Source organism: Chiloscyllium punctatum, chromosome 29 (genome assembly GCF_047496795.1).
Source record: "Chiloscyllium punctatum isolate Juve2018m chromosome 29, sChiPun1.3, whole genome shotgun sequence".
NCBI classification, from domain to species: domain Eukaryota; kingdom Metazoa; phylum Chordata; class Chondrichthyes; order Orectolobiformes; family Hemiscylliidae; genus Chiloscyllium; species Chiloscyllium punctatum.
This window is the reverse complement of record NC_092767.1, coordinates 8,923,602-8,950,305: the sequence shown is the minus strand read 5'-3', so window position 1 is coordinate 8,950,305 and position 26,704 is coordinate 8,923,602. Positions and strand designations below refer to the sequence as shown.

The window sequence follows — 26,704 nt, the reverse complement described above, 5'->3', positions numbered from 1 at the left end:
CAATATTGTATAATGTTGCAGAACCATTGGCATTACCTCAGTGTCCCTTAGGTTGTTGTCAAGGAAGAGCTGAATCTCATGGTCATTTTTACAATGAACAGACTTGTATAACAAATCTGTGTAATCACTGGATGGCTGTCTGTGAAAAGGATTGATGTTTACCCTCAGAAACTCAATCAAAAAGTAAAACTTGCTGACTTTACAGGTTCATGTCAGTCTCATTCATACCTTGTGTTGATCCCGTGGGAATTGTGTGAAATAATTGCTGGAATAGGGAAAGGTCCAGCAATTCCTTTCCCTCCAGCTCAGTCTGAACAGCATCAAGAAGCTGTGACTCTGGGACTGGAACAGATCTGCAGCAATCTCGGTTGGTTCTAACAAGTCAGTCTGACAGAGAGAGAGAGGTTTGTGTGTGGATGTGGGGATGTCACGGGCTGGATCCTGGTCACTGGATATCCCACACTTAGTCTAGGTTCAGCCCTCCCTGTTCCACTAAACTGCCATCACCTGACTGGTCGCACTGTATACTGCAAAGATTGTGCATCCTGACAACATCAGTCTCTAAAAATTGTCACATGCCTAATAAAGGTGTGCCAGTACAGCTACAGTGCTGGCGTGGAATACAATATCTACAGTATGAGATAACTGATGTATGGACAGTCCACAGTGTGCAACATATGTACTGTCTACAGTAATACAATATCTACAGGAATGCAACATCTATAATATTTGATAACTAATATACGGACACTCTGTAGTGTGCAAAGTGTGAACTTCCAACAGTGATTGCTGTCTACTGTGTGTGACAATGACATGTGGACAGTTAGCAGAGTGCACATTTGTATTGTCTACAGTAATACATAGTCAACAGTGTGGGAGAGTGATATTTGAATATTTAGCTGAGTGTAGCCTGCATTGAACACATGGGTGCACAATGAGATGCTGGGTCCTTTCCAGTCTTTACCATTGGATGATGCACCATTTGTTGAAGTCGAAGACTGAATGGAGCCTTGTGGAGATCTGTGTTAGAGGCAAATATTTAACAGACAAACCAACAAAATTGCCTTTGGACTCTGACGAGTTGACCCGACCCTGCAACCAGACATGAGATAGGGACCAGAGATAGTCAAAGTGAATGCAGTGGGAGCATCAAAAAACGGCCTTTTAGGGACTGGGAGGTAGATTACTTAATTAATTTTCCCTTACAAATGTGATTTCTTTCAGAGTTTTGTTAGCGGGATTTCTGCAAGTGTCGGGGTCTCTAGTGTATTTGATGAGAGTGGGACAGGCACACATTGTGCAGATGGTCACTGGTTCCAAACTACGACCTGATCCTGACTGATTTTACACACACTGTTGATGCAGACCCTGTCATTCCCACAGGGGAACAGTTACAGCGCTGACCAATCTCTGACCCAGTATTTACACATCCTGTTGATGCAGACCCTATCATTCCCACAGGGGAACAACTACAGCGCTGACCAATCTCTGACCCAGTATCAAACACAGACTGTCCACTTTGGTGGCAAGAACAGGAAGGCAGATTACTACCTCAATGGAATCAATTTAGGTAAAGTGGCAGTACAGAGAGATCTGAGTGTTCTTGTACACCAGTCAATGAAGGCAAGCATGCAGGTACAGCAGGTAGTGAAGAAGGCTAATAGCATGCTGGCCTTCATAACAAGAGGAATTGAGTATAGAAGCAAAGAGATGCTTCTGCAGCTGTACAGGGGCCTGGTGAGACCACACCTGGAATATTGTGTGCAGTTCTGGTCTCCAAATTTGAGGAAAGACATTCTGGCTATTGAGGGAGTGCAGCGTAGGTTCACGAGGTCAATTCCTGGAATGGCGGGATTACCTTACACTGAAAGACTGAAGCGACTGGGCTTGTATACCCTTGAGTTTAGAAGACTGAGAGGGGATCTGATTGAGACATATAAGATTATGAAAGGATTGGACATTCTGGCAGCAGGAAACACGAGGACCAGAGGACACAGCTTAAAAATACGGGTTAGACCATTTAGGACAGAGATGAGGAGAAACTTCTTCACCCAAAGAGTGGTGGCTGTGTGGAATGCTCTGCCCCAGAGGGCAGTGGAGGCCCAGTCTCTGGATTCATTTAAGAAAGAGTTAGATAGAGCTCTCAAAGATAGTGGAATCAAGGGTTATGGAGATAAGGCAGGAAGAGGATACTGATTAGGAATGATCAGCCATGATCTTATTGAATGGCGGTGCAGGCTCGAAGGGCTGAATGGCCTACTCCTGCACCTATTGTCTAATGTCTAAAGTCTAACGCTGGGAATAATTACACACTTGAACATATGGTTGTTTGTGTAATAAACATATGTTTAAGACAAATTGAATATAGCTTTATGTACAACTGAAGACAGGTAATAATAAGAAATAATTAATAACAAACAGGTTTATTGTTTATTGAACAAATTGCAGAGCATGGAGTACAGGTGTTGGAATGCCTTGTTGCAGGCGTACAAGAGTTCTTTGAAGAAGTAACAAAGAGGATTGATGAGGACAGAGCAGTAGATGTGATCTATATGGACTTCAGTAAGGCTTTGACAAGGTTCCCCATGGGAGACTAATTAGCAAGGCTAGATCTCATGGAATAGTGGAAGAACTAGCCATTTGGATACAGAACTGGCTCAAAGGTAGAAGACAGAGACTGGTGGTGGTGGAGGGTTGTTTTTCCGACTGGAGGCCTGTGACCACTGGAGTGCCACAAGGATCCTCTACTTTTTGTCATTTACATAAATGATTTGGATGTGAGCATAAGAGGTACAGTTAGTAAGCTTGCAAATGACACCAAAATTGAAGGTGCAGTGGACAGCGAAGAGGGTTACCTCAGATTACAACAGGATCTGGCCCAGATAGGCTAATGGGCTGAGAAGTGGCAGATGGAATTTAATTCAGACAAATGCGAGGTGCTGCATTTTGGGAAAGCAAATCTTAGCAGGACTTATATACTTCATGATAAGGTCCCAGGGAGTGTTGCTGAACAAGGAGACCTTGGAGTGCAGGTTCATAGCTCCTTGAAAGTGGAGTCGCAGGTAGATAGGATAATGAAGAAGGCGTTTGGTATGCTTTCCTTTATTGGTCAGAGTATTGAGTATCGGAGCTGGGAGGTCATGTTGCAACCACTGTTGGAATATTGCATGCAATTGTAGTCTCCTTCCTATTGGAAAGATGTTGTGAAACTTGAAAGGGTTAAGAAAAGATTTACAAGGATGTTGCCTGGATTGGAGGATTTGAGCTATAGGGAGAGACTGAACAGGCTCGGGCTGTTTTCCTTGGAGCGTCGGAGGCTGAGGGATTACCTTATAGAGGTTTACAAAATTATGAGGGGCATGGATAGGGTAAATAGGCAAAGTATTTTCCCTGGGGTTGGGGAGTCCAGAACTAGAGGGCATAGGTTTAGGATGAGACGGGAAAGATATAAAAGAGACCTAAGGGGCAACTATTTCATGCAGAGGGTGATACGCGTATGGAATGAGCTGCCAGAGGAAGTGGTGGAGGATAGTACAATTGCAACATTTAAGAGGTATTTGGATGGGTATATGAAGAGGAAGGGTTTGGAGGGATATGGGCCGGGTGCTGGCAGGTGGGACTAGATTGGGTTGGGATATCTGCTTGGCATGGACAGGTTGGACTGAAGGGTCTGTTTCCATGCTGTATGACTCTATGACATGAGTGAGGTCACATTTGGAATACTGTACGCAGTTCTAGACGCTCTACTATAGAAAGTAACTATTAAACTAGAAAGAGGGCAGTAAGGATTTACTAGGATGTTACCTGGACTGGAAGGTTTGAGCTACAAGAAGAGATGAGATAGGATGGCACATTTTCCCCTGGAGCGCAGGAGATTTAGGGGTGACCTTATACAAAAGTATAAAATCATAAGAGGCGTAGATAAGGTAGGTAGCCAGCAGCTTTTCCCCAAGGGAGTCTAAAACTCTGGGGCATATGTTTAAGGTGAGAGGGGAGAGATACAAAAGGGTATAGAGAGGCAGTTTTCTTTACACTGAGGATGGTGAGTGTCTGGAATGGGCTGCCAGAGGTGGTGGAAGTGAGTGCAATTTCATCATTTAAGAAACATTTAGACAGGTGCATGGATGGGTTAGATACGGGGGGGTACATGGACCAAACACAGGCAAAAGGGACTAGTTTAACGGTGAAAACTGGATAGCATAGTCACGCTGGCCGAAAGGCCTGTTTCTATGATGGCGATCTCTCGGACTCTTTTATAAAAGCTTCACAGTCACAGCTCCATCTCCCTGTGCTCGACGGTGAATATCACCCACACACCGACACTCACCAACTGCTACTGAAAGTTTCTACTGAATACTCCACATCGTTCCCATTCTATTTCACAATTCCAGGAATTGTTTTTCTTGAGTCAATGTAATATCTCATGTGTTTCACTTGATGGAGGTGAGAGAAATACACCTCTCAGTAATATCAAGTCCAAATAGTTAGCAATTTCTTCATCCTTTGATCACACAAATACTCGGACACCAGCCCTGCATTCTCTGAGTGATCGGAGCTGCTTCTTTCCATCTGAACTGAACTGATTCCTCCATAATCTAAGAAAGAAATTAATGATTAATAACCAACCAATTAATAAAGTTCAAATGACAGAATCATTCATAATTTTCCAATTGAAACACACATTTTGAAATCAAACTTTGAGCAGCTACACATTAACAAATGGGTGTAAGTGGTGGGGGAGAGAGAATCTAATGAGCTGCTGCACACACAGACAGTGCTGTAAGAAACTAAGGTGTTGATATTTGGGGAATGATGTAAATTGAGGATGTAGTTGGACTGGGGGAAATCACATTGGACTTGTAATGCAGTGACCTAGAGTACAAATACCAGCAACTGTCTGAATTTTATCTCAAATAATTAATCCATCTGGAATTGAAAGTTAGTTTCATAGTCACCATTGTAGAACCTAATCAGTGATTGCTGTAAATACACATCTGCTTCACTCATGTCCATCACCAAAGGGAATCTGGGAATCTTACCTGGTCTGGCCCAGAGGTATTTTCAGAAGACATTAAATAGTTCTGACTGATATATAATGTGTGGTTAAAGATGTATGTTTCAGATATGAATATGGAATGAAAATGGGATGGATATCTGGTTTCAACTTCGGCACTAAAAAGTTTACAACACACATAATTAACACGGTAATGACTCCTTCCTAACGACTGGTATCAAGACAGATATGGGCAAGGATTTTTATTTTGCTGATTTTTCATCAATTCACACTGAAATGTTGATTGCACTTTGAACACCACCTCAAAGACGTGCTTCAAATGGCAAATGGCAAAGACTGGGGAGCATCAGATTCTCAGTAGCAACACAAGGGACCAAATTCGTTAATTCGTGAGGACATTGTCAACCAGACTAGACCTGAAACTCACGCAAAGGGAACCAATAAGAAATAACAACTTGTTTCAACTTAATGAGATGGGAATCGCGGAGGCCATGGGGCTCAGCAGGTGGAAGAGCATCCACCAGAGGGTGGTAGTGAGAAGTGACTGAGGAAAATTCTGGGAGTTGAATCACTAGAACAGGGAAGGAGATTGCTGACTGTTCAGTGTCAAAGAACAGCTGGATTAACCCCTGGAAAGGGAGGGTGAACAGCAGTGTGTGTGATTCAGGTGGGAACTAACAATCAACAACTTTAAGGCAGAGCAAAGAGTGTCTTTCAGCAAGGTGACGGTCCTCCAGGAGCAGTTGATGTTTGTCTCAGTGTGCGTCCCGGGGAATAGACTGTAGAACACAGAGTCTTGCGTCATGGAGCTACTCAGGACAAACCTTGACAAAGGCCACTGCATCTTTCTCCAGACTTCTTTTGCAAAGACAAATTCCAGAAGGAGATGTGTGACAGTCTCTCTCCCTCCCACAACCCCTTAGAGAGTAGCATGCTGAGGCGAAGAGAGTCCGGGTGTGAGAGAGGCGCAGAGAGAGAGAGAGAGAGAGAGAGAGAGAGAGAGATAGACAGAGGCAGAGAGAGAGAGACAGAAAAAGAGAAAAAAAAGAGAAGAGGATTCAACGACATGAGCAGGGCTGTCTAGTTGCCTACATGCAGTTGCCTTGGTGAGACCACACCTGAAGTCATGTGTATAGTTTTTGTCCCTTATCTAAGGAAGGACATTCATGCATAGAAGGAATGCAACAAAGGTTTCCCAGACGGATCGTGGGATAGCAGGACTGATGAATGAAGAGTGACTGGATCAGTTAGGACTATTTCCACTGTAGGTTAGAATAATATGGGGCACCTTTTAGAAACCTCCAAAATTCTAACAGGAAAGGTCAGGGTAAACACAGGAAGGATGTTCCCAAGGTCCAGAACAAAGGGTCAATGTCTAAGGATCTGGGGTAGGCTATTTCGAGCTGAGATGAGGATAAATTTCTTCACTCAGGTTGAGGTGAGGCTGTGATATTCACTGTCAGAGAGAATGTTTGTTGGCTAAAACACTGAATGGTTGGAAAGAAAAAGTTAAATATTGTTCTCAAAAAGAACAGAAATTTCTGGTGAAACTCAGCAGGTTTACAGATAGAGAAACAGAGTCAGCTGTGAAGAAGGATCACTGGACTCGAAACATTAACTTTACTTTCTCTTCACAGATGCTGTCAGGCTTGTTGAGTTTCTTCAGCAGTTTTGGCTTTTGTTTCAGGTTTCTACTATCTGTATTTCTTTGCTTTAGTATGTCATGTTGTGGCTGTGCAGGCCATTGCTTTGGCCACTTTTGAAATGCTGCATGCAGCTCTGGGCTTCTTGTTATCGGAAGGATGTTGTGAAAGTTGAAATGGTTCAGAAAGGATTTACAAGGATGTTGCTGGGGTTGGAGGGTTTGATCTTGAGGGAGAGGCTGAATAGGCTGGGGTTATTACCCTTGAAGCATGGGAGGCTGAGGGGTGACCTTATTGAGGTTTATAAAACAATGAGGAGCATGGGTAGGGCAAATAGACAAGATGTTTTCCCCAGGGTTGGGGGAGACCAAAACTAGAGGGCATAGGGTTAAGTTGAGGGGGCAAGATTTAAAAGGGTCCTAAGGGGCAACTTTTTCACACAGTGGGATGGTATGAGATTGGAATGAGCTGCCAAAGGAAGTAGTGGAGGCTGGTACAATTACAGCATATAAAAGGCATCTGGATGGGTTTATGAATGCGAAGGGTTGAGGGGGATTAGGGCCAAATGCTGTCAAATAGAGTCTGTGATGATGCTGCTCCTTTAACAAGGTTCTGTTGCACTTGGTTTTGTTCCCCCCAGAGAGATCGTAAAAGACACAGGTTCCAAAAGGTTTGGGTTTCAAAGGGTTTTCGGGCCAGTTTGATTATAACTACAGATACTGCCTCCAGCAAAAAGTTTTATTTTTAAAAGAATTTGTGCAATGAAAGGGGAATGGTCACTTCCCCCAGCTCAGCTTTTCTCTGGTTTGATTTGGTTTGGTTTTTGGACGTCTGGCTATTCACTGAAAGCAGACAGGGAGTGTTTTGAGGCTGCTGATCCAAGAAACAGTTACGTGAAAGAAGCAGGTTCGTGCTGATCCTCTCTGTCTGACATCTCTCTCCTGTAAGACCCGGTGTTTGATGCTACCTTTTGCGCCACAAGGTGTTTATGGGGATTGTTGCAAGTATAGTGAACAACAGGTAAAGTCTGTTTGGTTTTTGGATAGGTGAGGTTATTCTGCATTCAGTTCTCTTTGCTTCTATTTCATTGGGTAATCTTGTAAATAAATTTAGTTTTGTTTAAAACGAAGTGGATTGACCAATGGCACCTCTCCTGGAATATCCACTTTACACTTTCTTAAAACAACGAGCAAAGTTAGGGTCTAGGCTACTTTCTTGAAATGTTTTGAGGGGGTCTGGCTTGGTCCATAACAAGTCAGAGACATGTACAGCACAGAAACAGATCCTTCGGTCCAACTTGTCCATGCTGACCAGATATCCGAACCTAATCCAAAAATCATTCAACACCAGGTTATAGTCCAACAGGTTTAATTGGAAGCACTAGCTTTTGGAGCACTGCTCCTTCATCAGGTGGTTGTTCGGAGCAGCGCTCCGAAAGCTAGTGCTCCCAATTAAACCTGTTGGACTATAACCTGGTGTTGAGTGATTTTTAAACTTTGTATACCCCAGTCCAACACTGGCAGCTCCACATCCTAACCTAATCTACTTCCATTTGCCAGCGCTTGTCCCATTTCCTTCCTATTCTTGTGCCCACCCAGATGCCTTTTAAACATCATAATTGTACCAGCCTCCACCATTTCGCTGGTTGCTCATTCCATACAAGCACCACCCTCTGCATGAAGAGGTTGCCCCTTAGGTCCCTTTTCAATGTTTCCCCTCTCACCCTACACCTATGCCCTCTAGTTCTGGACTCCCCCATCCCAGAGAAAGACCTCGTCTATTTACCCTAACCATGGGACTCATTATTTTATAAACCTCTATAAGGTCACCCCTCAACCTCCGACGATCCAGAGAAAACAGAGTTTATTCAGCCTCTCCGTACAGCTCAAAGCCTCCAACACTGACAATAACTTTGTAAATCTTTTCTGAACCCTTCCAAGTTTCACAACATCCTTCCTCTCGGAGAGACACCAGAATTGCGCAGAATATTCCAAAAGTGGCCTAACCAATGTCATGTACAGCTTCAACATGACCTCCCAACTCCTATACTCAGTCCTCTGACCAATAAAGGAAAGCATACCAAATGCCTTCTTCACTATCCTATCTACCTGTGAGTCCACTTGCAAGGAACTATGAACCTGCACTTCAAGGTCTCTTTGTTCAGCACAGTCCCCAGGACCTTCCCATTAAGTGTATAAGTCATGCCCTGATTTGCCTTTCCAAAATGTAGCACCTCACATTTATCTAAATTAAACTCCATCTGAACTAGATTAATTTGGGGTATCTGTTCAACATGGACAGTTAGACAAAAAAGCCTGTTTCTGTGTTGAACATCTCTATAACACCAGGCAGATAAAGTTCTTCAGGGTTAAAGGGGTCAAGGATATCAAGGAGAAAACAGGAATAGGGTTTAAAGTTGGATAATCATTCATGGTATATGTAATGATAGATCAGGGTCTATGGGCTGAATGGCCTGCTGCTGCTCTGATTTTGTATGTTCCGGTGAATTAATATGTTAAGCACCCCTGAAGAACTTGCTGTGGACATGATTTAAGGAAATTATTGTTTACAATACAATGGAAATGTTTAATGTTTTAACATATGCACTCACTGAATCAGCTCCAAATTCTTGCAGTTGATGATGAAGTTTCTCATTTTTGGAATGCAATCATCTGTGAATTTATTTCCATCCAGGAAAAGCATTGACAATGATTCGCTCTGACTAAATGCCATCCTCAGGTCTTCAATGCAAGCAAATGTCAGATTGTTATCCTGCAAACTAAAGATTGATAATTACAAATCAGTTTGAAAAGATAAATGAAATTCCACTGAGAAGGAAGAGCAATAATTGGATCAGCATAACAAAGTGAGAAAGCTTTTGAACCATCAGCCTCCTTTTCATTTTATTTGACTCAGTAATGATGAACTAATAATCAATTAACTTTAATGCTTTTAGTCTTTAACACTATTATTCCTTAATTGAAAGGCATTACTCTTAATTTTGAAAAGAATATGCGTTCCTACAGCCTCACAGAATCAAACAGGGTACAGTGAAGGAGGAGGTGATTCGAGGCTCCGAATGAGCAATTCACTTCCTGCCACTCTGTATCCCGTGTCCCTGTGCCTTTCCATACCAAAGTTTAATTCCTTTTTGAACGCTTCAGTTGAACCAGCCTCTGCCATGATGTCAGTCAGGCACAACATTCCAACCTTAACCAGTCACTGTGCAGAAAAGATGATCTCACATTGTTCTTGCTTCTTTTGGCAATTTCTTGAATTTTTGTGCTGATATACTTGATCATTTCATGGCAGTGAACAGTTTATTGCTATCGACTCTTTCCACTGAAATTATCATTTTTACTACTTCATTTAAATTACATCACAGCTTCCTTTCCTTAATGGAGACAGATCCAATGTTTGCAATCTATCTTCAGACCTTATGTTCACGATCCATGAAATCCTTTTCATGAGTCATTTCTTCCTTTCTCCGATGCCCTGCATCTCTCCTCAAGCATTGTAACAACATGGGATGTAAACACATCAGCTTAGGCTAAATTGTATTAATTGAACAAAACAAATTAACTTTTTTACTTTCATCTCTGAATCTTAACAACTCTTTTTGTTGAGAATCTGAAAATTGTGCTTCTCTAGTTGGAAGAAGTGTGGTTTGAACTGGCTCCTGAATGATGGCTGAACTGTAACTTTAAAATAATGCTCTTTCCTCGATCTTTTAGCTAACGACCCAGTCCCATCATTCAACATTTTAAACATCTCCATTGGTTACCACGTGACCATAATTTCCACAAAAAGATTCTGATTCAATTTCTCCTTAATATCTTCCTGTTGAAATTTGATTGAAGTCTAATATATACTTGTTGTGCAGAACAGAACAGAATACTCCAGGTGCAGTCTAGCAAGATCGAAGAATGTGGTGCTGGAAAAGCACAGTCGGTCAGGCAGCATCCGAGAAGCAGGAAAATCGACATTCCGAACATAAAGCCTTCATCAGGAGTCCTAATGAAGGGTTTATGTTCAAAACATCGATTTTCCTGCTCTTCGGATGCTGCCGGACTGGCTGTGCTTTTCCAGCACCACACTCTTGACTCTAATCTCCAGCATCTGCAGTCCTCACCTTCCCCTATATATTCAACAGTGGTCATGCCAAAGATACAGCAAATTCCCAACTTGCCACAAATCATTGCACATAAAATTTGGGGTTAATGTTGGGAAGATTACCTACTCCAATCGCTTTGTTTTGCATTCCAAATGCGCCAATGATGCAGACAAAATGTTGACTCCTGTATCTCCAATGTTATTGTCATTCAGCCTAACAGCCAAGAAGAAAAAAACAATCTCTCTGATTAACATAGCATAAACTTCACCTTAAGAAACTCCATCCAATTGTTTCATACTGAGGCATGGGCAGATAGAACAGTGTTGTGCAGTATTAGAAAACAGATTGAAATCTTGCATAACTATTCTGACTGAATTAGTTGGTGACCAGTGAACACATATTTCAAACAGTAGATTAATTGCTTGAATGGTGAAAAATGAGAAGTGTACAGTTCTTGTCATATATTTTACTCAGTAAATTGCTGTTACTCGTTCACTGACTGAAAGGCTATTGACAGTACAACCCAGCACAATTCTGAAAAGACGAATTTGATATATACCTGAAGGAGAAAACATGTGATAGCTTTAAGGGAAGAGGAGGGGAAAAGGATGAAGTGTGTAGGCCATTTAAGGAGCCAGTGCAGACATAATTGACCAGATGGCCTTATTAGGTACTACCCATTTTATGATCTGGAAATAGAATATATATTTTAACCCAAAACTGGACACATGGGATTCACGGAGAGCTTGCCAACTGGATACAAAATTGGCTTAACAGCAGGAGACAAAGTGGAGGGTTGTTTTTCAGACTTGGAGGCCCGTCACCACCGATGTTCCACGGGGATCGGTTCTGGCTTATCTTTTGTTTGTCACTTATAGAAACAATTTGGATGAAAATACAGAAGGCATGGTTAGTAAGTTTGCAAATGATATCAAAATTGGTGGCATAGAAGAGGATTTTCTAAGGGATTTTGACAAAATGGGTCAATGGGTTGAGAAACGGCAGATGGAGTTCAATCTAGATAAATGCATTTTGATACAACAAACTTGGGGAGAAGTTAATCAGTTAATGGGAGGGCTTTGGGCAGTGTTCTACAACAGAGGGAGCTAAGGATTCAGGAACATAACTCTTTGAAGTTTGCATTGGTGAGGCCTCTTCTGGAATACTGTGTCCAGTTATAGTCACTTCGGTAAAAGAAGAATATTATTAAGGTGGAGAAAGTTCAGAAAAGGTTTACCAGGAAGCTGTTGATATGGAAGGTTTGAGTTATAAGGAGAGACTGGATAGACTGGGATTGTTTCCCACTGGAGCATAAGAGGTTGAGAAGTGACCTCAGAGGATTATAAAATCATCAGCGGTATAAAAAGGCTGAAAGGTAGGTGTCTTTTCCCGAGGATGGGGATTTCAAGACTAGGGGCACATTTTTAAGGTGAGAAGAGACAGAGTTAAAAAAGTCACAAGAAGAAATTTTTTTTAAACTCAGGGTAGTTCCTGAGGAAGTGGTGGATATGGGTGCAATTAGTGGCAGATGGAGTTTAATTCAGATAAATGCAAGTTGCTGCATTTTGGGAAAGCAAATGTTAGCAGGACTTATACACTTAATGGTAAGGTCCTAGGGAATGTTGCTGAACAAAGAGACCTTGGAGTGCAGGTTCATAGCTCCTTTAAAGTGGAGTCACAGGTAGATAGGATAGTGAAGAAGGTATGGTATGCTTTCCTTCTTTGGTCAGAGTATTGAGTACAGGAGTTGGGAGGTCATGTTGTGGCTGTACCAGACATTGGTTAGGCCACTGTTGGAATATTGTGTGTAATTCTGGTCTCCATCCTATTGGAAAGATGTTCTGAACTTGAAAGGGTTCAGAAAAGATTTACAAAGATCTTGCCAGGGCTGGAGGATTTGAGCTATAGGGAGAGGCTGAACAGGCTGGGGCTGCTTTCCCTGGAGCATCGGAGGCTGTGGGGTGACCTTATAGAGGTTTACAAAATTATGAGGGGCATGGATAGGCTAAATAGACAAAGTCTTTTCCCTGGGGTTGTGTAGTCCAGAACTAGAGAGCATAGGTTTAGGGTGAGAGGGGAAAGATATAAAAGAGACCTAAGGGGCAACTTTTTCACGCAGAGGGTGGTACGTGTATGGAATGAGCTGCCAAAGGATGTGGTGGAGGCTGGTACAATTGCAACATTTAAGAGGCATTTAGATGGGTATATGAATAGGAAGGGTTTGGAGGGATATGGGCTGGGTGCTGGCAGGTGGGACTAGGTTGGGTTGGGATATCTGATCGGCGTGGACAGGTTGGACCGAAGGGTCTGTTTCCGTGCTGTACATCTCTATGACTCTAAAAGATATTTTGATAAATACATGAGAAGGAAAGGTTCGGAGGGATATGGGCCTGGAGCAGGCAGGTGGGACGAGTTTAGTTTGGGATTACGTTCAGCATGGACTGGAAAGGGTCTGTTTCCATGTTATTGGACTCTATGACAAGTTGAACGCAAGACAGAAAATTGATTGTCTTATATCCAATTTTTTTAAACATTTGTGCAATTTTATTCCATTGAACTCATCCATATGTAATCCAGCAAAGAGTAAAAGCAATGGTTAATTGTGAGGCATTATTGCCCTGCTTGGATAACACAACAAAGAAAAAGACTTATAGACATCAATCAATCAATAAATTCCTGCATCTCTATTGTATTTAACAATACACAAGCCATGTTTTCAGTTCCAAGCAGAATGGATAATAGTTCATCCCAACAGTCATGTAAAATATGTGGTGATGAGCTGCCCAATCTCCCTGCTGCTGGGGTGAATGGTGAATTTTGTGCTACCACAAAGGGCAGATCATGCCTCCTGTAAATCACAGACTGTTGAGCCTCTATTTCAAACCCACCCTGACCCTCACCCGTAACAGTTTCAGATACATGAATGGCAGCCTTGCTGTGTTAGCAACGTATTCTGCATTGAACTAGGTACAGCATTCACTTACTATTTATCGAGTGAATGGTTGGGTCAAATACAATACCAGATTAGCTTTGGTTTGTAAAAGTAAACTACAAAGGATGATATTCATCTCTGCAATGGCACACAATTGGTAACAGAGATTGGGTTTAACAGTTTGATTTGCCACCTGATCTCCATTGCTATTCTCTGTCAGTGAACTGTGTTCAGTCACACATCAGGTCTGTTCATTTAATTGAGGGCCTCTTAGGATTAGTGTTCAAACCTTCGCCAACTTTTCGTTTAATTTATTATTTCATCAATTTTGATTTGTAGCAGTGAACTGCAATGAGCTGGAAATGATCTTTGGATTGTGGACAGCAACTTGTGTTTCAACAAAACAAACAAACAAGCTGCTGTTTGTTCGCGAGGTGGGGCCTCACAGTTAATGGCAGGTTAGCTCTTGATCAATAGGATCCTGTAGATGTTTCAGCACGGTGGGAGAGCAGCACATTGAACCAGATAAGAAATGTTTGGGCATTGATCAGGCCAGTACCTGGGAATTATTGTGAACAAGCCTGGGATAGAACATAAAATCAAAAGAATTGTGGATACTGGACATAAGAAACAAAAACAAAAATTGAGGGAAAAGCGCAGCAGGTCTGGCAGCATCTGTGGATAGATATATTTTGGTCCAATGAGCTTTCCTCAGAACACCAATTTCCATTTGTTTCTGGGAGAGAACGAGATGGTCAAACATAGGCATAGATCACGGTTTAGGTCGGTTTTTGGGACTGTGCTTTTGAGAGAATGAACTTAGCTATTGACGTTACAGCATGAAGATTTAAATGCTCCCTGCCTAACCTTGTACTTTATTTCAGAATTTCAGTCCTCAGAGTGAATTCAAAGGTGGCACAGATCAATATCTTCAGAAAATTAACAAAGAAACCATCAAATATACATTGAGAATAAGATATGAAAACCACTTAATCTGGCCAGTTTTGTTACTTTATTTTAATTATCCCTTCACTGTGTTTATTTGTCTGTTTGTCTGTCTTTTGTGTGAATTGCCCTGAAAACAAGGTTATTGGTTTCAAACTTTGTTGTTTAATTTTGCTCTGCTAAAGTTCCTATATTGGTAATAGATTGCTTTTTTTTTGTTGTTTCAGTTATTAACCCACCATCTAGGTTTCATTATCAACAGAGTCTGCGATTGGTTATAAAGTCTGGTTAGGAATTGTTGAGGATAAAATCTTTGAAGGTTTTAATTTTACTCTGTTGTGAACACAGAGGTACGATGATTTGGCTCGGTTCTTTGTTTCCTTGTCATAGCACTAGTTAAAGACTCTGCCAGACTCCTTGTGGGTTTTGAATGTCTCACAATGTAAGACCAATTAAGTTAGCCTGGTGCTAACTTAATTGGTCTTACAATTAATAGTTTTCACTCAGTATCAAGGTCAATGCAGTAGTAGCATTAAAAATAAATAAAAAGCATGGAAAACTCCTTGACTCTCAGAAAAAAAACGAATAGTAATTGTGATTCAGCTACTATAGTGACAAGTGGCTCAACAGTTAGCACTGTTTCCTCACAGCACCAGGGATCTGGGTTTGATTCCACCCCTGGGTGACTGTCTGTGTGGGGTTTGCACATTCGCCCAGTGTCTGCGGGGGTTGCCTCTGGGTACTCTGGTTTCCTCCCACAGTCAACTATGTGCAGGTTAGATGGACTGATCGTGCTAAATTGCCCATAGTTTCCAGGGATGTGCAGACTAGATGGGTTATAGAGTCATAGAGATGTACAACAAGGAAACAGACCCTTTGGTCCAATTCGTCCATGCCGACCAGATATCCTTAATTAATCTAATCAAATTTGCCAGCATTTTGCCCATATCCCTCTAAATGATTCCTATTCATATACCCATCCAGATGCCTTTTAAATGTTGTAATTGCACCAGCCTCCACCACTTCCCCTGGCAGCTCATTCCATACCCACACCATCCTGTGTGAAGAAGTTGCCCCTTAAGTACCCTTTAAATCTTTCCCCTCTCACTCCCAGATCCCAAGGAAAAGACCTTGCCTATTTACCCTAAACATGTTCCTCATGACTTTATAAACTCTATATATAAGGTCACCCTCAGCCTTCAATGCTCCAGGGAAAACAGTCCCAGTCCTTTCAGCCTCTCCCTAAGGTCAAACGCTCCAACCCTGGCAACATCCTTCTAAATCTTTTCTGTAGCCTTTCATGTCCCTTGGGAAATGCAGGGATAGGGGAGAGGTCTGGATGGGATGCACTTCAGAGGGTTGAAGCAGACGAGATGGTCCAAATGACCGTTTTCTGCTCTGTAGAGATTCTATGATCCTATGAAATTCATATCAGTTGGAATTTATAAGAGAAAATCAATGGGTCATTGCTGACATGTTATCTAATTTCACCCGGATCAAACATACCTTAGAACTTTGCACTTGTGGATTGCAGGGGCCAATCGTTTGATCCCCTCCTCCTGAATATAACATTTCTCCAAATTCAACTCCATCACTGATTCACAAAGTTGTACAACATGAGACATTACAAAACAGTCCATTGGGTTCAATCTCAGTGCATTCTTTGGATTGGGGTCCCCAAAGTTCAAACGTTCCACTGATCCAATGGTCTTCTGAACTAAAGCTCTATTCTGAGACTCCGACAAATAATGGAATGTGTTCAGCAGTTTCCTCTTTCCAGTGACTCTGTCCATGTTTTTGATTTCTGCCTGAACATTGGCCTGCAGCCAGTCTATCACCTGACAGGTCGTGTGATGAGACAGCGGACCCAGGAATGGTTCCAGATTTTGGGATGAAGTGGGTGTTGAAAGACCAACTAAAAATCGAATAAAAATCTCAAACCGACCATCATCCTTCTTAAAAGCACAGTGAAGCATTTCCACCACGTTCTGATGCTTTGGACTCAAATACTGAGCCAGGGCGGCCAAGAATTCCTGGATGGTAAGGTGGAGAAATGTGTACACAATGTTTTTAGCTGTGTCATCCCTTTCCAAGATCTCCATCATGAATCCTGAAATGAATTTGCTGGACTCCAGCTGATGCTGAATGAAGTGATTCTCATTAAAAACAATTCTCCTTTTCGAAACTCCCTGGTAAGCCAACTCCCCGAGTCGCTGTAAAACCATCCGCTGGTCCTCAACATCTCGCTTGTGGTTGTCCAAGAGGTTGGAAAGGTAGATGGAGAAAAGTTGAGTGATGGTTTTGGGAAGAGGTTGCTTGCACTTCAGCTGTGTAAAGAGCGGGCCTAAGGTTGAGCAAATGATCCAGCAATATGAAGGGTTGTAGCACATGGTGTACAGGATCTCATTCTCCTCGACGTGTTTGAAGACATTGGTAGCGAGTTGCTCACTGCCAAAAAACTTTCTGAAAAACTCTTTTCTTTCATCAGCAAGAAAGCCCAGGATCTCAGCCCAAAGGTTGACATTGGCCTTTTCCAATGAGTTAAGGGCAGTCGGCCGGCTGGTAACCAGCACAGAACAACCTCTGAGCAGCTGTTGCTGTACCAGGGAGTGCACCATTTCAAAAACTTCACATCTGCAGTCAGGCGCAACACAGTGATTCGCAGAGACATCACCAGCCACGTGGCCAGTGAAATCAATCTGGTGTTTGTACTCATCTAATCCATCAAAAACCAAGAGAAGATATTCAGGTTTCATCCAGATATCTTCAATTATCTTTGCTAAATAAGGGTACTGATCCAATACCATTTCAGTCAGAGAAACGGCTCTGTTGATGGCATTAAGATTTCGAAATGTGAAATGTAGAACAAATTGGAACTGAGGATAGATGTTTCCTGCTGCCCATTCATGGACCATCCTCTGCACCATTGTTGTCTTACCAATGCCAGCCACTCCGCTAACCACCGTGGTGCCAGACAGGCTGGAGTGACCAAAACTGCTCCTGAATAATTGATCAATCCGGATTTTTTCAAGTTCACTGGTGACGTACTTCCGCTGCCATTCTTCATGTTCTCTGCCTCTGGAAAGGAGCTCATGTTCCACTAGTCTCCGTTCACGCAGAGTGGAAATAATGATAAGCTCTGTATATCGATCAGTGAGGGAAATGGTCGTTATTTTGCTGTCTCCTTTGATGGTGTGTTTGACCACATGCTCGGTTTGATGGAGGAGGTGTTGCTTGTGTTGATCTTGTATACCTTTCATGACAATGATCAAAATTATGTTGGCATTGTTCTTATTTGTTAATTAACTACATTAAAACAATTAACGAGAAGCAAGGAGATTGAGTTGGGTAGCAATACAGAATATGTGAGTCAAATCCAAATTTTACTACGCTGTGCTAGAAATTAATCTTGCTGAATAAATACTGAATTATAGTAGATTTTACATTATAACAGACAAGCCCCTCCACTCTATCGTCATCTCCATCTCCATTTGAGGAGAATTTAACATTGGAACATCTGAGAAGCCAAATATTATCACATTGTTCACTTATTATTATTTACTGTATTCATTTTTGTTTTGTCTGTTGTCCCTAGTGGAGATAGTATCAGAGTGTTTATAAGATTGATGTCTGCTTCAATCTCAGACAATTTATACCTAATGTAAACATATGGCCCACTGGCTGAATACGGACTGTGCATAATGCTTTTTCAATGCTTACTGTTGGGAACAGGATGACAAACCAGTGATACAATTAAATGTGCTATGTGAACCATAATTATAAAATAACACTGTCGATGTATAAGGATCACATTGAGATCTTCCACCAATTTTATCAAGTCATTGTCCATTTCAGTGCGAAAGCTGAAGCCTCTCATTGTACAGTCTAAGATTGTATGTGAATGGACTCCCTATCTATTCTGATTCTTCGTGTGAATCTACCTATACCCAGCTTGACCCCATATTTGATTTCATGTTTTAACAAGTCCGAGACATAGATGAAGCAAATCTTATCTCGATATGAGCCTAAATATGTTTCCAAGTCAACTAATTGCCTAGCCAGACAATTGAGTACAGTCTTTGACACAGCCACTTGACGTCAGTAAGATTTCAGCAAATATGGGCTCTTCACAAATCCAATGTTTCAGCACTGTGTGTAGAAATGTGTTTCTGGGATATGTGACTTATTGAAAAACAATTCCTTATCTAGTCCTGGTTGATCAATTAGGTCAAGCTAATATCATTGTAGCCCTATTTGTGCCTTTATTCAATGCCCAAACAACATGTGTGCAATCTGATACATGTTGAACTCTACTACATATGCAGTTGGTAGAAATATGACACTTGGATGTTTAAAGATTCTGTTTCTATACGTGACCCATATCCTCACCTTCTTTAGGTCAATGTGTGTTTCAAGTCATTGCCCAGGGTGGAGCCGACATATGAATCAAGACCTTCTTCAACCAGTACATACATATCAGTTCAGTCTGTCCACACTATGGGACCACACTCTAACTTCTGTATTCACCAGATCTGACTTCATCAGTAACTAGTCTAGAACCAAATGTGATCCGATAAATGACATCATCTTTACTCAGTCTGTCATGTATTTGATTCAAGCTTTAACTGGGTCTGGAGCTCTATGTGACTCCAGCCCAATATAGACATTGTAGACTCTGAGTCTCTGGTGATATTGAGGTTTACATTTGCATAAAGGCACCCTAAGGCCAAGTATTGACAGTAAAAGCAAGACTTCTTTTCAGACCCTGATGTGACTGAAGGGAAAAGAAATAATGGCCTGACAAAGTACCAGGGAAGATTTTGAAACCAACTGACTTGCAAAACTGATTGTGACCTTGTGGTTCAGTATCTAAAACTGGAAAGTTGGGCTCAGTCTGCTCCAGAGCAGCTGGGAAAATCAAAATGAGCATTCAGCAATTTCCAACAAAGCTCAATATCACACATGTGGCATATAATTTGTGGCAGATAGAACACTGTCCATGCCCAAGTTCCAGTTCATTTGCTTCGTGTTGTAACTTTGATCGCATTTTATAGAAACAGTTCATGGTAATAATTTGGAGGGTTTGTTTCCTTTCAGTGATGAAATGTGAGACACAAATAAAATGTTAGAACTTAATTAATGCAGTACATTTTTATGATTAATGATTACTTTTATTTTGACTTACCTTTGAGGTGATCTGATAGCTCTCCTTCCATCTCTCCGATGCGTGCATTATAAAGCAAGTCAAAACCTGGGAAAGATGTTTCATTTCATTAGTAGTGTGTAGCAGCCTCACCCATTAAAGAGGCAATCATGTTTGATTGCTAGAAATACTTGGACTGTACAATACCTCTGCTCTGAATTTCTTTCAGAATGAGTTTCAGTTTTGGCTTTGATTCTTGCATTTTCACCAATGTTTCCCAAAATATTCGTTCTCTGCAGCCATTGGTTTTGGACACTGTGTTCAGAAGATGTTTTGCTGCTTCCTTTCTCTGTTGATGCTCTGACAGATTACGGATATACTGGAATAAAAGAGAAGAACAGGTAAAATAGAAAGGGAAACGGGAAAAGGGAAACAATAGATGAAGGAACGGAATGGAAGAATTAATTGATGGAGGAAATGAGGGAAAAAGATGGGAAAGAAAGAAACAAAGGAAGAACAATGGAATAAACCAGAAAAAGAAGAAATAGAAAGGAAAACAATGAAAGAGAGAAAATGATAAACAGCAGTGTCGGAATTGTGAAAAGCTGTTACATTAATGATGTTCCATTGGTGAAGAATATTAATCTCAGCACACTGATGAGATCTTCCCTCCCCTTGTGAAGAAGTACTATGAGGGAGACATTAGTAGTAGGCAAAAACAAGGGCTGCAGATGCTGGAAACCAGATTCTAGATTAGAGTGGTGCTGGAAAAGCACAGCAGTTCAGGCAGCATCCGAGAAGCAGGAAAATCGATGTTTTGGGCAAAAGCCCTTCATCAGGAATAGAGGAATCTATTGGATATGACATGAAACTTGCAGTTAACAAGTTATGTGATAAACAAAACCAGACTCTACAATATTGGAAGTGGAAGTTTTGGGGTTTGGGTTTGAATCCATAACACTTGAACTATGATGCGAACATGAGATCCATGTTGTCACTTTAATAGCTAGAACCACAACACCTTCATTGAATTTCCTACATTAAAAGTGGACTAGTTTCACTGCTATATCCAAAGAAACAAAAAGGAAATCCAAAACAATAAATTAGAAATTTTGTAGGAAACATTGAAAAGTTTGTAATTACCAGGATTTTATTGCAGTAAGAATTGAAAGGATATCAACGGTCATTATGGTATTTGGGACAATTTGGGTAACTCGTTCTGATAACATCATGAAACTCCAATAATTGAAGTCATAAATATCCTTCAGCTCACCAACAGATACAATATTAACATCACTGCAACTGCATGAAGTGTTGCCTTTTCAACACGTGTGCTTACAAAGAACGAAGAACAAAGAGAATTTACAGTCCAGGAACAGGCCCTTCAGCCCTCCAAGCCTAAGCCGATCCAAATGTACTGTCTAAACCTGTTGCCCAATTCCTAAGCATCTGTATCCCTCTGCTCCCCACCTACTCATGCATCTGCCCAGACGCATCTTAAATAAATCTACTGTGCCTGCCTCTACCACCTCTGCTGGCAACGCACTCCAGACACCCACCACCCTCTGTGTGAAGTACTTGCCGCGTGTATCCCCCTTAACTCTTCCATCTCTCACCTTGAAAGCATGACCTCTTGTTATTGAATCCTTCACCCTGGGTAAAAGCTTATCTCTATCCACCCTGTCTATATCCTTTATGATTTTGTGAACCTCAATCAGGATCCCCCTCAATCTCCTTTTTTCTAATGAAAATAAACCTAACCTACTCAACCTCCCTTCATAGCTAGCACCTTCCAGACCAGACAACACCCTCGTAAACCTTCTCTGCAACCTCTCCAAAGCGTCCACATCCTTTTGGTAATGTGGCGACCAGAACTGTACACAGTATTCTAAATGTGGCCGAACCAATGTCTTGTACAATTTTAACATGACTTGCCAGCTCTTATATTCAATACCCCGTCCAATGAAGGCAAGCATACTGTATGTCTTCTTGACCAGTCTATCCACCTGTGCAGCAAACTTCAGGGTACAATGGACCTGCACTCCCAGATCTCTCTGCTCATCAACTTTTCCCAAGGCTCTTCCATTTATTGTATAATTCACTCTTGAATTAGTCTCGCCTAAATGCATCACCACACATTTGTCTGGATTGAAAACCATCTGCCACTTTTCCGCCCAACTCTCCAGTCTATCTATACCCTCCTGTATTCTCTGACAGTCCCTTATGCTTTCTGCTACTCCACCAATCTTCGTGTCATCTGCAAACTTGCTGATCATACCAACCTTCCAGATCATTTATGTATATCACAAACAACAGTGGCCCCAACACTGACCCCTGTGGACTACCACTGGTTACCTTTCTCCATTTCAAGAAACTCCCTTCAACTACTACTCTCTGTCTCCTGTTGCTCAACCAGTTCTTTATCCACCTAGCGAGAACACCCTGCACACCATGTGACTTCACTTTCTCCGTTAGTCTACAATGGGGAACCTTATCAAATGCCTTACTAAAGTCCATGCATGCATCAACAGCCCTTCCTTCATCCATCAACTTGGTCACTTCCTCGAAGAACTCTAATAAGTTAGTAAGGCATGATCTCCCCCGCACAAAACCATGTTGTCTATCACTGATAAGCCCATTATTTTCCAAATATAAATAGATCCTATCCCTCAGTACCTTCTCCAGCAACTTTCCCACCACTTTTGCCAGGCTCACTGGTCTGTAGTTACCCGCAATATCCCTACTACCCTTCTTGTAAAGGGGGACAACATGAGCAGCCTTCCAGTCCTCCGGCACCTCACCTGTATTTAAGGATGAGCTGAAAATTGTTGCTGGAAAAGCGTAGGTCAGGCAGCATCCAAGGAACAGGAGAATCGACGTTTCGGGCATAAGCCCTTCTTCAGGGTTACTCTTCGGAGGGTCAGTATGGACTTGTTGGGCTGAAGCGCCTGTTTCCACACTGTAAGGAATCTAATCTAATCTACCAAGTGAAGAAATCTTCACAAGGGGTTGTAATTCCTCACTTTCGATGATCTGGACAGGACACTTCTTCAAGAGTCCCTCAACATTACCTGCCTCAGTGACATGAGTGGCACCTTACTGGTACTTCAACTTGAACTTCATAAGGTGATCTGTTTAAAACTTGACAACATATTTCTTAGATTCCCTACAGAGTTCAAGGGCCCTTTGAAGAGTAACCTACCCAGACCCATTTCCCTCTGACTAACGCACCTAACCTATGGGCAATTTAACATGGCCAACTCACCTGACCTGCACATCTTTGGACTGTGGGAGGAAACCGGAATACCCGGAGGAAACCAACGCAGACATGGGGAGAAATGTGCAAACTCCACACAGGCAGTTGCCTGAGGCTGGAATTGAACCTGGGACCTTGGCGCTGTGAGGCAGCAATGCTAACCACTGAACCACCGTGCCGCCGGTGACAATGTTTCACTTATTTCTAGGTCGAGCCAAACTTAGCTCTCTCAGTTCTAAGTGACACAATGACCATAGTGTTCGGGCTTAAACCAAAAGCTGCATACAACATAAACTGAAGAATTCCATCATAATCGATTTGGAAACTGAACTCACTGGGTATTCCAGCGTCTCCCTTAAAACCGCTGACACCAATCCCTCCCCACCATGGTATTTTTATTTGTGCTCTCTGCTCGAACCTTGTTGCTTGCAGAGCACACACAAGCTATTCTTCCCAGTGAAATATTCATCATGGCATTTCTTCCATCTCGCTAAAACTGATCTGTTATCCTGACATTCTCTGTCATGTGGTTTTCATCATCACATGATTTCATCCACTAACCACTAAGCCATGGGGTCCCACCTCACTAATTTCCATTTTGCTCTCAGTTCATTATCGGTCCTTCAAGTAAACAACTTTTCATTATTTTTTTTTTCTTTGAAAATAATATTGTTTCAGTATTTTCTATTTTCTGGTGCTTTTTTTATTTTTGTACCCCTGACCCTTACTTTTACGGTTTTTCATATCATTAACGAGATGCACAACCTTGTTACTTTTCCTTAAATTTCCAAAGGTTCCTTCAAATACATGCCCACTTCAATCATTTTACTGATTAATAATAGAATAATGGAAAAATTCTATAATATAACTTACAGCATAATTTCCATTGCTCAATGAATCAGTTGCTGTTAATGTTAGGGCAATGCTCTCCACCAAGTCTAATATTGCATCCTCCAATCTCTCACAGTAGAATCGGGTAATCAGGTTTAACTCTCTGTCACTGTAACTATTGAGCAATTGACTAATTCCTTTTCCATCATCGTCTGTCAGAAGAAAGTGAACAAAACATGCAATTAAAAAATCTGATGTAAAAAGCTAAAGAAATATCACACCGAAAACCTTCTACTTTCAACCATTGATACAAAATATTAATTTGCAATAAATAATTGTGCGATTTTACTTGCAGACTCTTCCTGTCTTTATGTAGCATTTTCACAAGGATTAATGGTCTCTTTCTCCTCCTACATGACAGAGTCAAAAACCTAAATTGTTTCAGTTCTCATTAGTTATTTCTAATCACTCTGCCCATAGATATTACACATTTAGGGTAGCAGGCTGAACTTGAACACACTTAAGAATTCTAACCCTGCACCATAGGAGCCCTTCATTGCTGTGTTTTATTAGTATATGTTTCTACCCAGAAGTGTTATCACACAAAAATGAGTTCTTTCCCACTGCAACTTCTTTTTTTTTTGTATAATGAGCAGCCACCACCAGTAAAAACTCATGTGTATCCAATTGATGATTTACAAGCGCAGCCTTTTTTGGGCAATGCAATACCAAATATAAACGTGGCAGCGGACGTAGTAGGAAGAGAGGGAAGGGATAAAATCGAAATGGAGTTGGACGGGAAATAAAGCACTGTATGCCTCTGTGGTGCTCCATCCCTCTAAAGGCATTGAGAAGGACATTCTGCGCCCCATCTCCAAGGACACCCGGGCTTGAATGGAACCACAGAAGGACAGATAGTTACCTCCCTCCACAGCCACACTGCCAAGACCTGTTTACAACCAGCCTGACCATCCAATTGATGTTATGAGCTGGTTCAGTAAACTGAATTCTGTGTTTCCATGTAGCAGGATCATGAGCCTAGATGATCTCTCCTGCTGCCACAGATCATGTATGAGGGGATAAAACAACTGTTTTTGTTCATAGATGGTCTGTCCAGTGGCCAAGCACCAAATACCATTCATCTGCAAGTTGTGCTCAGGCTATGCAGTCTCCTGAGATGCCTGCCATGCTGTTTCCCATTCTGATAGTAACAGTTACTTCTCAGCCTTTCCTGAAATTGTAACATTCTATCCTGGAGGGTCTGATACTCATCAGGGAATATTACCAGTAACACAGCTGATCTTTGAACTTTACCTTGTCCACTTCTTCCTTTCATTGAAGTACATTGTATTTGTCCCACATTTACTCCATCCGTCATAATTTTGCATTTGTTCACAAGCTAAACAAAAGAATATGTACCATTGTTGTTAGACTGATCAAGATGCTGGCGGAATTTTGTTGCTGCTGCTATTCAACAAATTGAAGCAAACTACATTCTAATAACAGCAAATAGATCGTGTTGATATCAAAACACTAAAAATATTTAACTGTATTGATTAAGATGAAGAGTCATCTAGACTCGAAACGTCAGCTTGTTCTCCCTCTGTGAATGCTATCTGACCCGCTGTGATCTCCAGCATTTGTTGTTTTCAGTTCCGATTCCAGCATCTGCAGTCATTTGTTCCCGCACCTTGATTAAGATCTCAGAGTGTTACCTTCTGGTTATATGATTGTCGTAGAGATCGACAGCACAGAAGAAGGTGATCCCGATTTATCCCCTTTTTCACACCTCTCTCAGTGACAGGTTGAGCAGATTAATATTTAACTGACACTGTCAACACCCAGCACAGTCAAGGCTTCCTGTGACCCGGCATGAAACGGTCTCACTCAGTGGGAGCTTCCACATCAATCCCGAAGGAGCGGGCTCGGGTTTGAGGACACACCTTGAGGGGCTGAGGCAGCGGAAGTAGCTTCCGGGGCCAGACCTGGAGGGGAGTGACGTCACAACGTTTTGGACAGAAGGGCTGCTGATTGGTCAGTAACGGTCAGATGACTCACTCTGTTCTTACCTGAAACCACCATTCACCTTGCCCTCCCCATCAGGTTTAAGGGCAATGGGAGTCAGGCTGGTGGGGGAGCAGTACAGTCCTGGGATTAAGAGTGGGACCGAGACTGCTATTTCTAGAATTAATTGCATATTTATTGTTCTTTAATGAGATTTTAATTCTAGGGCTATCTAGTTTACTGTAAGTTAATTTTAACAGGCATTAATTTTCAATGAAATAGTTGTTAGAAGATTAAAATGGCAGTTCACTGGGTAGTTTGCTTATCATGTTGAATGTGGGAAATGAGAGACAGTTTGAACAGTCATGCCAACCAAACCTGTGGGAACTGTCTAGTTGGAGCTTCTGTCAGATTACATGGGTCAGTTTGGGGACACACCTCGGGGCGTTCAGGAAAGTGTCATAGACAGGAGTTTTAGAGTCGTGGTCACTACCAAGGTTCAGACAGGTAGCTGGAAGGGACAGGCAGTTGGACACTGGGACACCCCTGTGGCTAAACCATCTCCAACAAGTATACCGTTCTGGATATTGAGAGGAGAGGAGAGGAGTGGTGGGTAAGGCCCGATCAGGGGATAACAACAGCAGCTGCCAGAACAGTGCTACCACAGCTGGCACTGTTGTTCAACAGGCAGGATCAAATTACAGAAAACCAGTACTAATAGGGGTCTCCATAGGCATTTCTGTGGCTGCAAAAGGGACCAGGATGGTGCATGGCCTCCCTTGTTCCAGGGTCAAGGGTGTCTGTGAGTGGGCATAGAACATT

At 41.9% G+C, this 26,704-nt stretch overlaps 1 protein-coding gene across 4 annotated transcripts; it reads right to left on the bottom strand.

Annotated features, from left to right (window-relative positions):
* Window positions 1-2,407: 2,407 nt before the first annotated feature.
* On the bottom strand, window positions 2,408-25,827 carry LOC140454408 (NACHT, LRR and PYD domains-containing protein 3-like). 4 transcript variants are annotated; one of them, XM_072549103.1, is made up of 9 exons: window positions 25,594-25,827; window positions 25,193-25,277; window positions 23,921-24,090; window positions 19,999-20,170; window positions 19,834-19,899; window positions 16,155-17,901; window positions 10,898-10,984; window positions 9,269-9,436; window positions 2,408-4,595 (listed from the first exon to the last, which is right to left on the bottom strand). In XM_072549103.1, exons 2-9 carry the CDS (start codon window positions 25,254-25,256, stop codon window positions 4,508-4,510), a joined length of 2,562 nt encoding a protein of 853 aa, XP_072405204.1. In that variant the 5' UTR covers window positions 25,257-25,277; window positions 25,594-25,827; the 3' UTR covers window positions 2,408-4,507. The 4 variants fall into 4 exon arrangements, with proteins under 4 accessions (XP_072405204.1, XP_072405205.1, XP_072405207.1 ...); XM_072549104.1 differs by lacking the exon at window positions 25,594-25,827 and adding an exon at window positions 25,427-25,585; XM_072549105.1 differs by lacking the exon at window positions 2,408-4,595 and having other exon boundaries at window positions 9,350-9,436; window positions 10,894-10,984.
* Between the last annotated feature and the right edge of the window lie 877 nt (window positions 25,828-26,704).

Coding starts and splice junctions, on each gene's coding strand:
- LOC140454408 (XM_072549103.1), bottom strand. CDS start 25,256: ATGACGGATGGAGTAAATGTGGGACAAATACAATGTACTTCAATGAAA. Junction 9,437..10,897: donor TGCAAAACAAAGCGATTGGA/GTAGGTAATCTT, acceptor ATCAATCTTTAG/TTTGCAGGATAACAATCTGA. Junction 4,596..9,268: donor AAGAATTTGGAGCTGATTCA/GTGAGTGCATAT, acceptor TTTCTTTCTTAG/ATTATGGAGGAATCAGTTCA.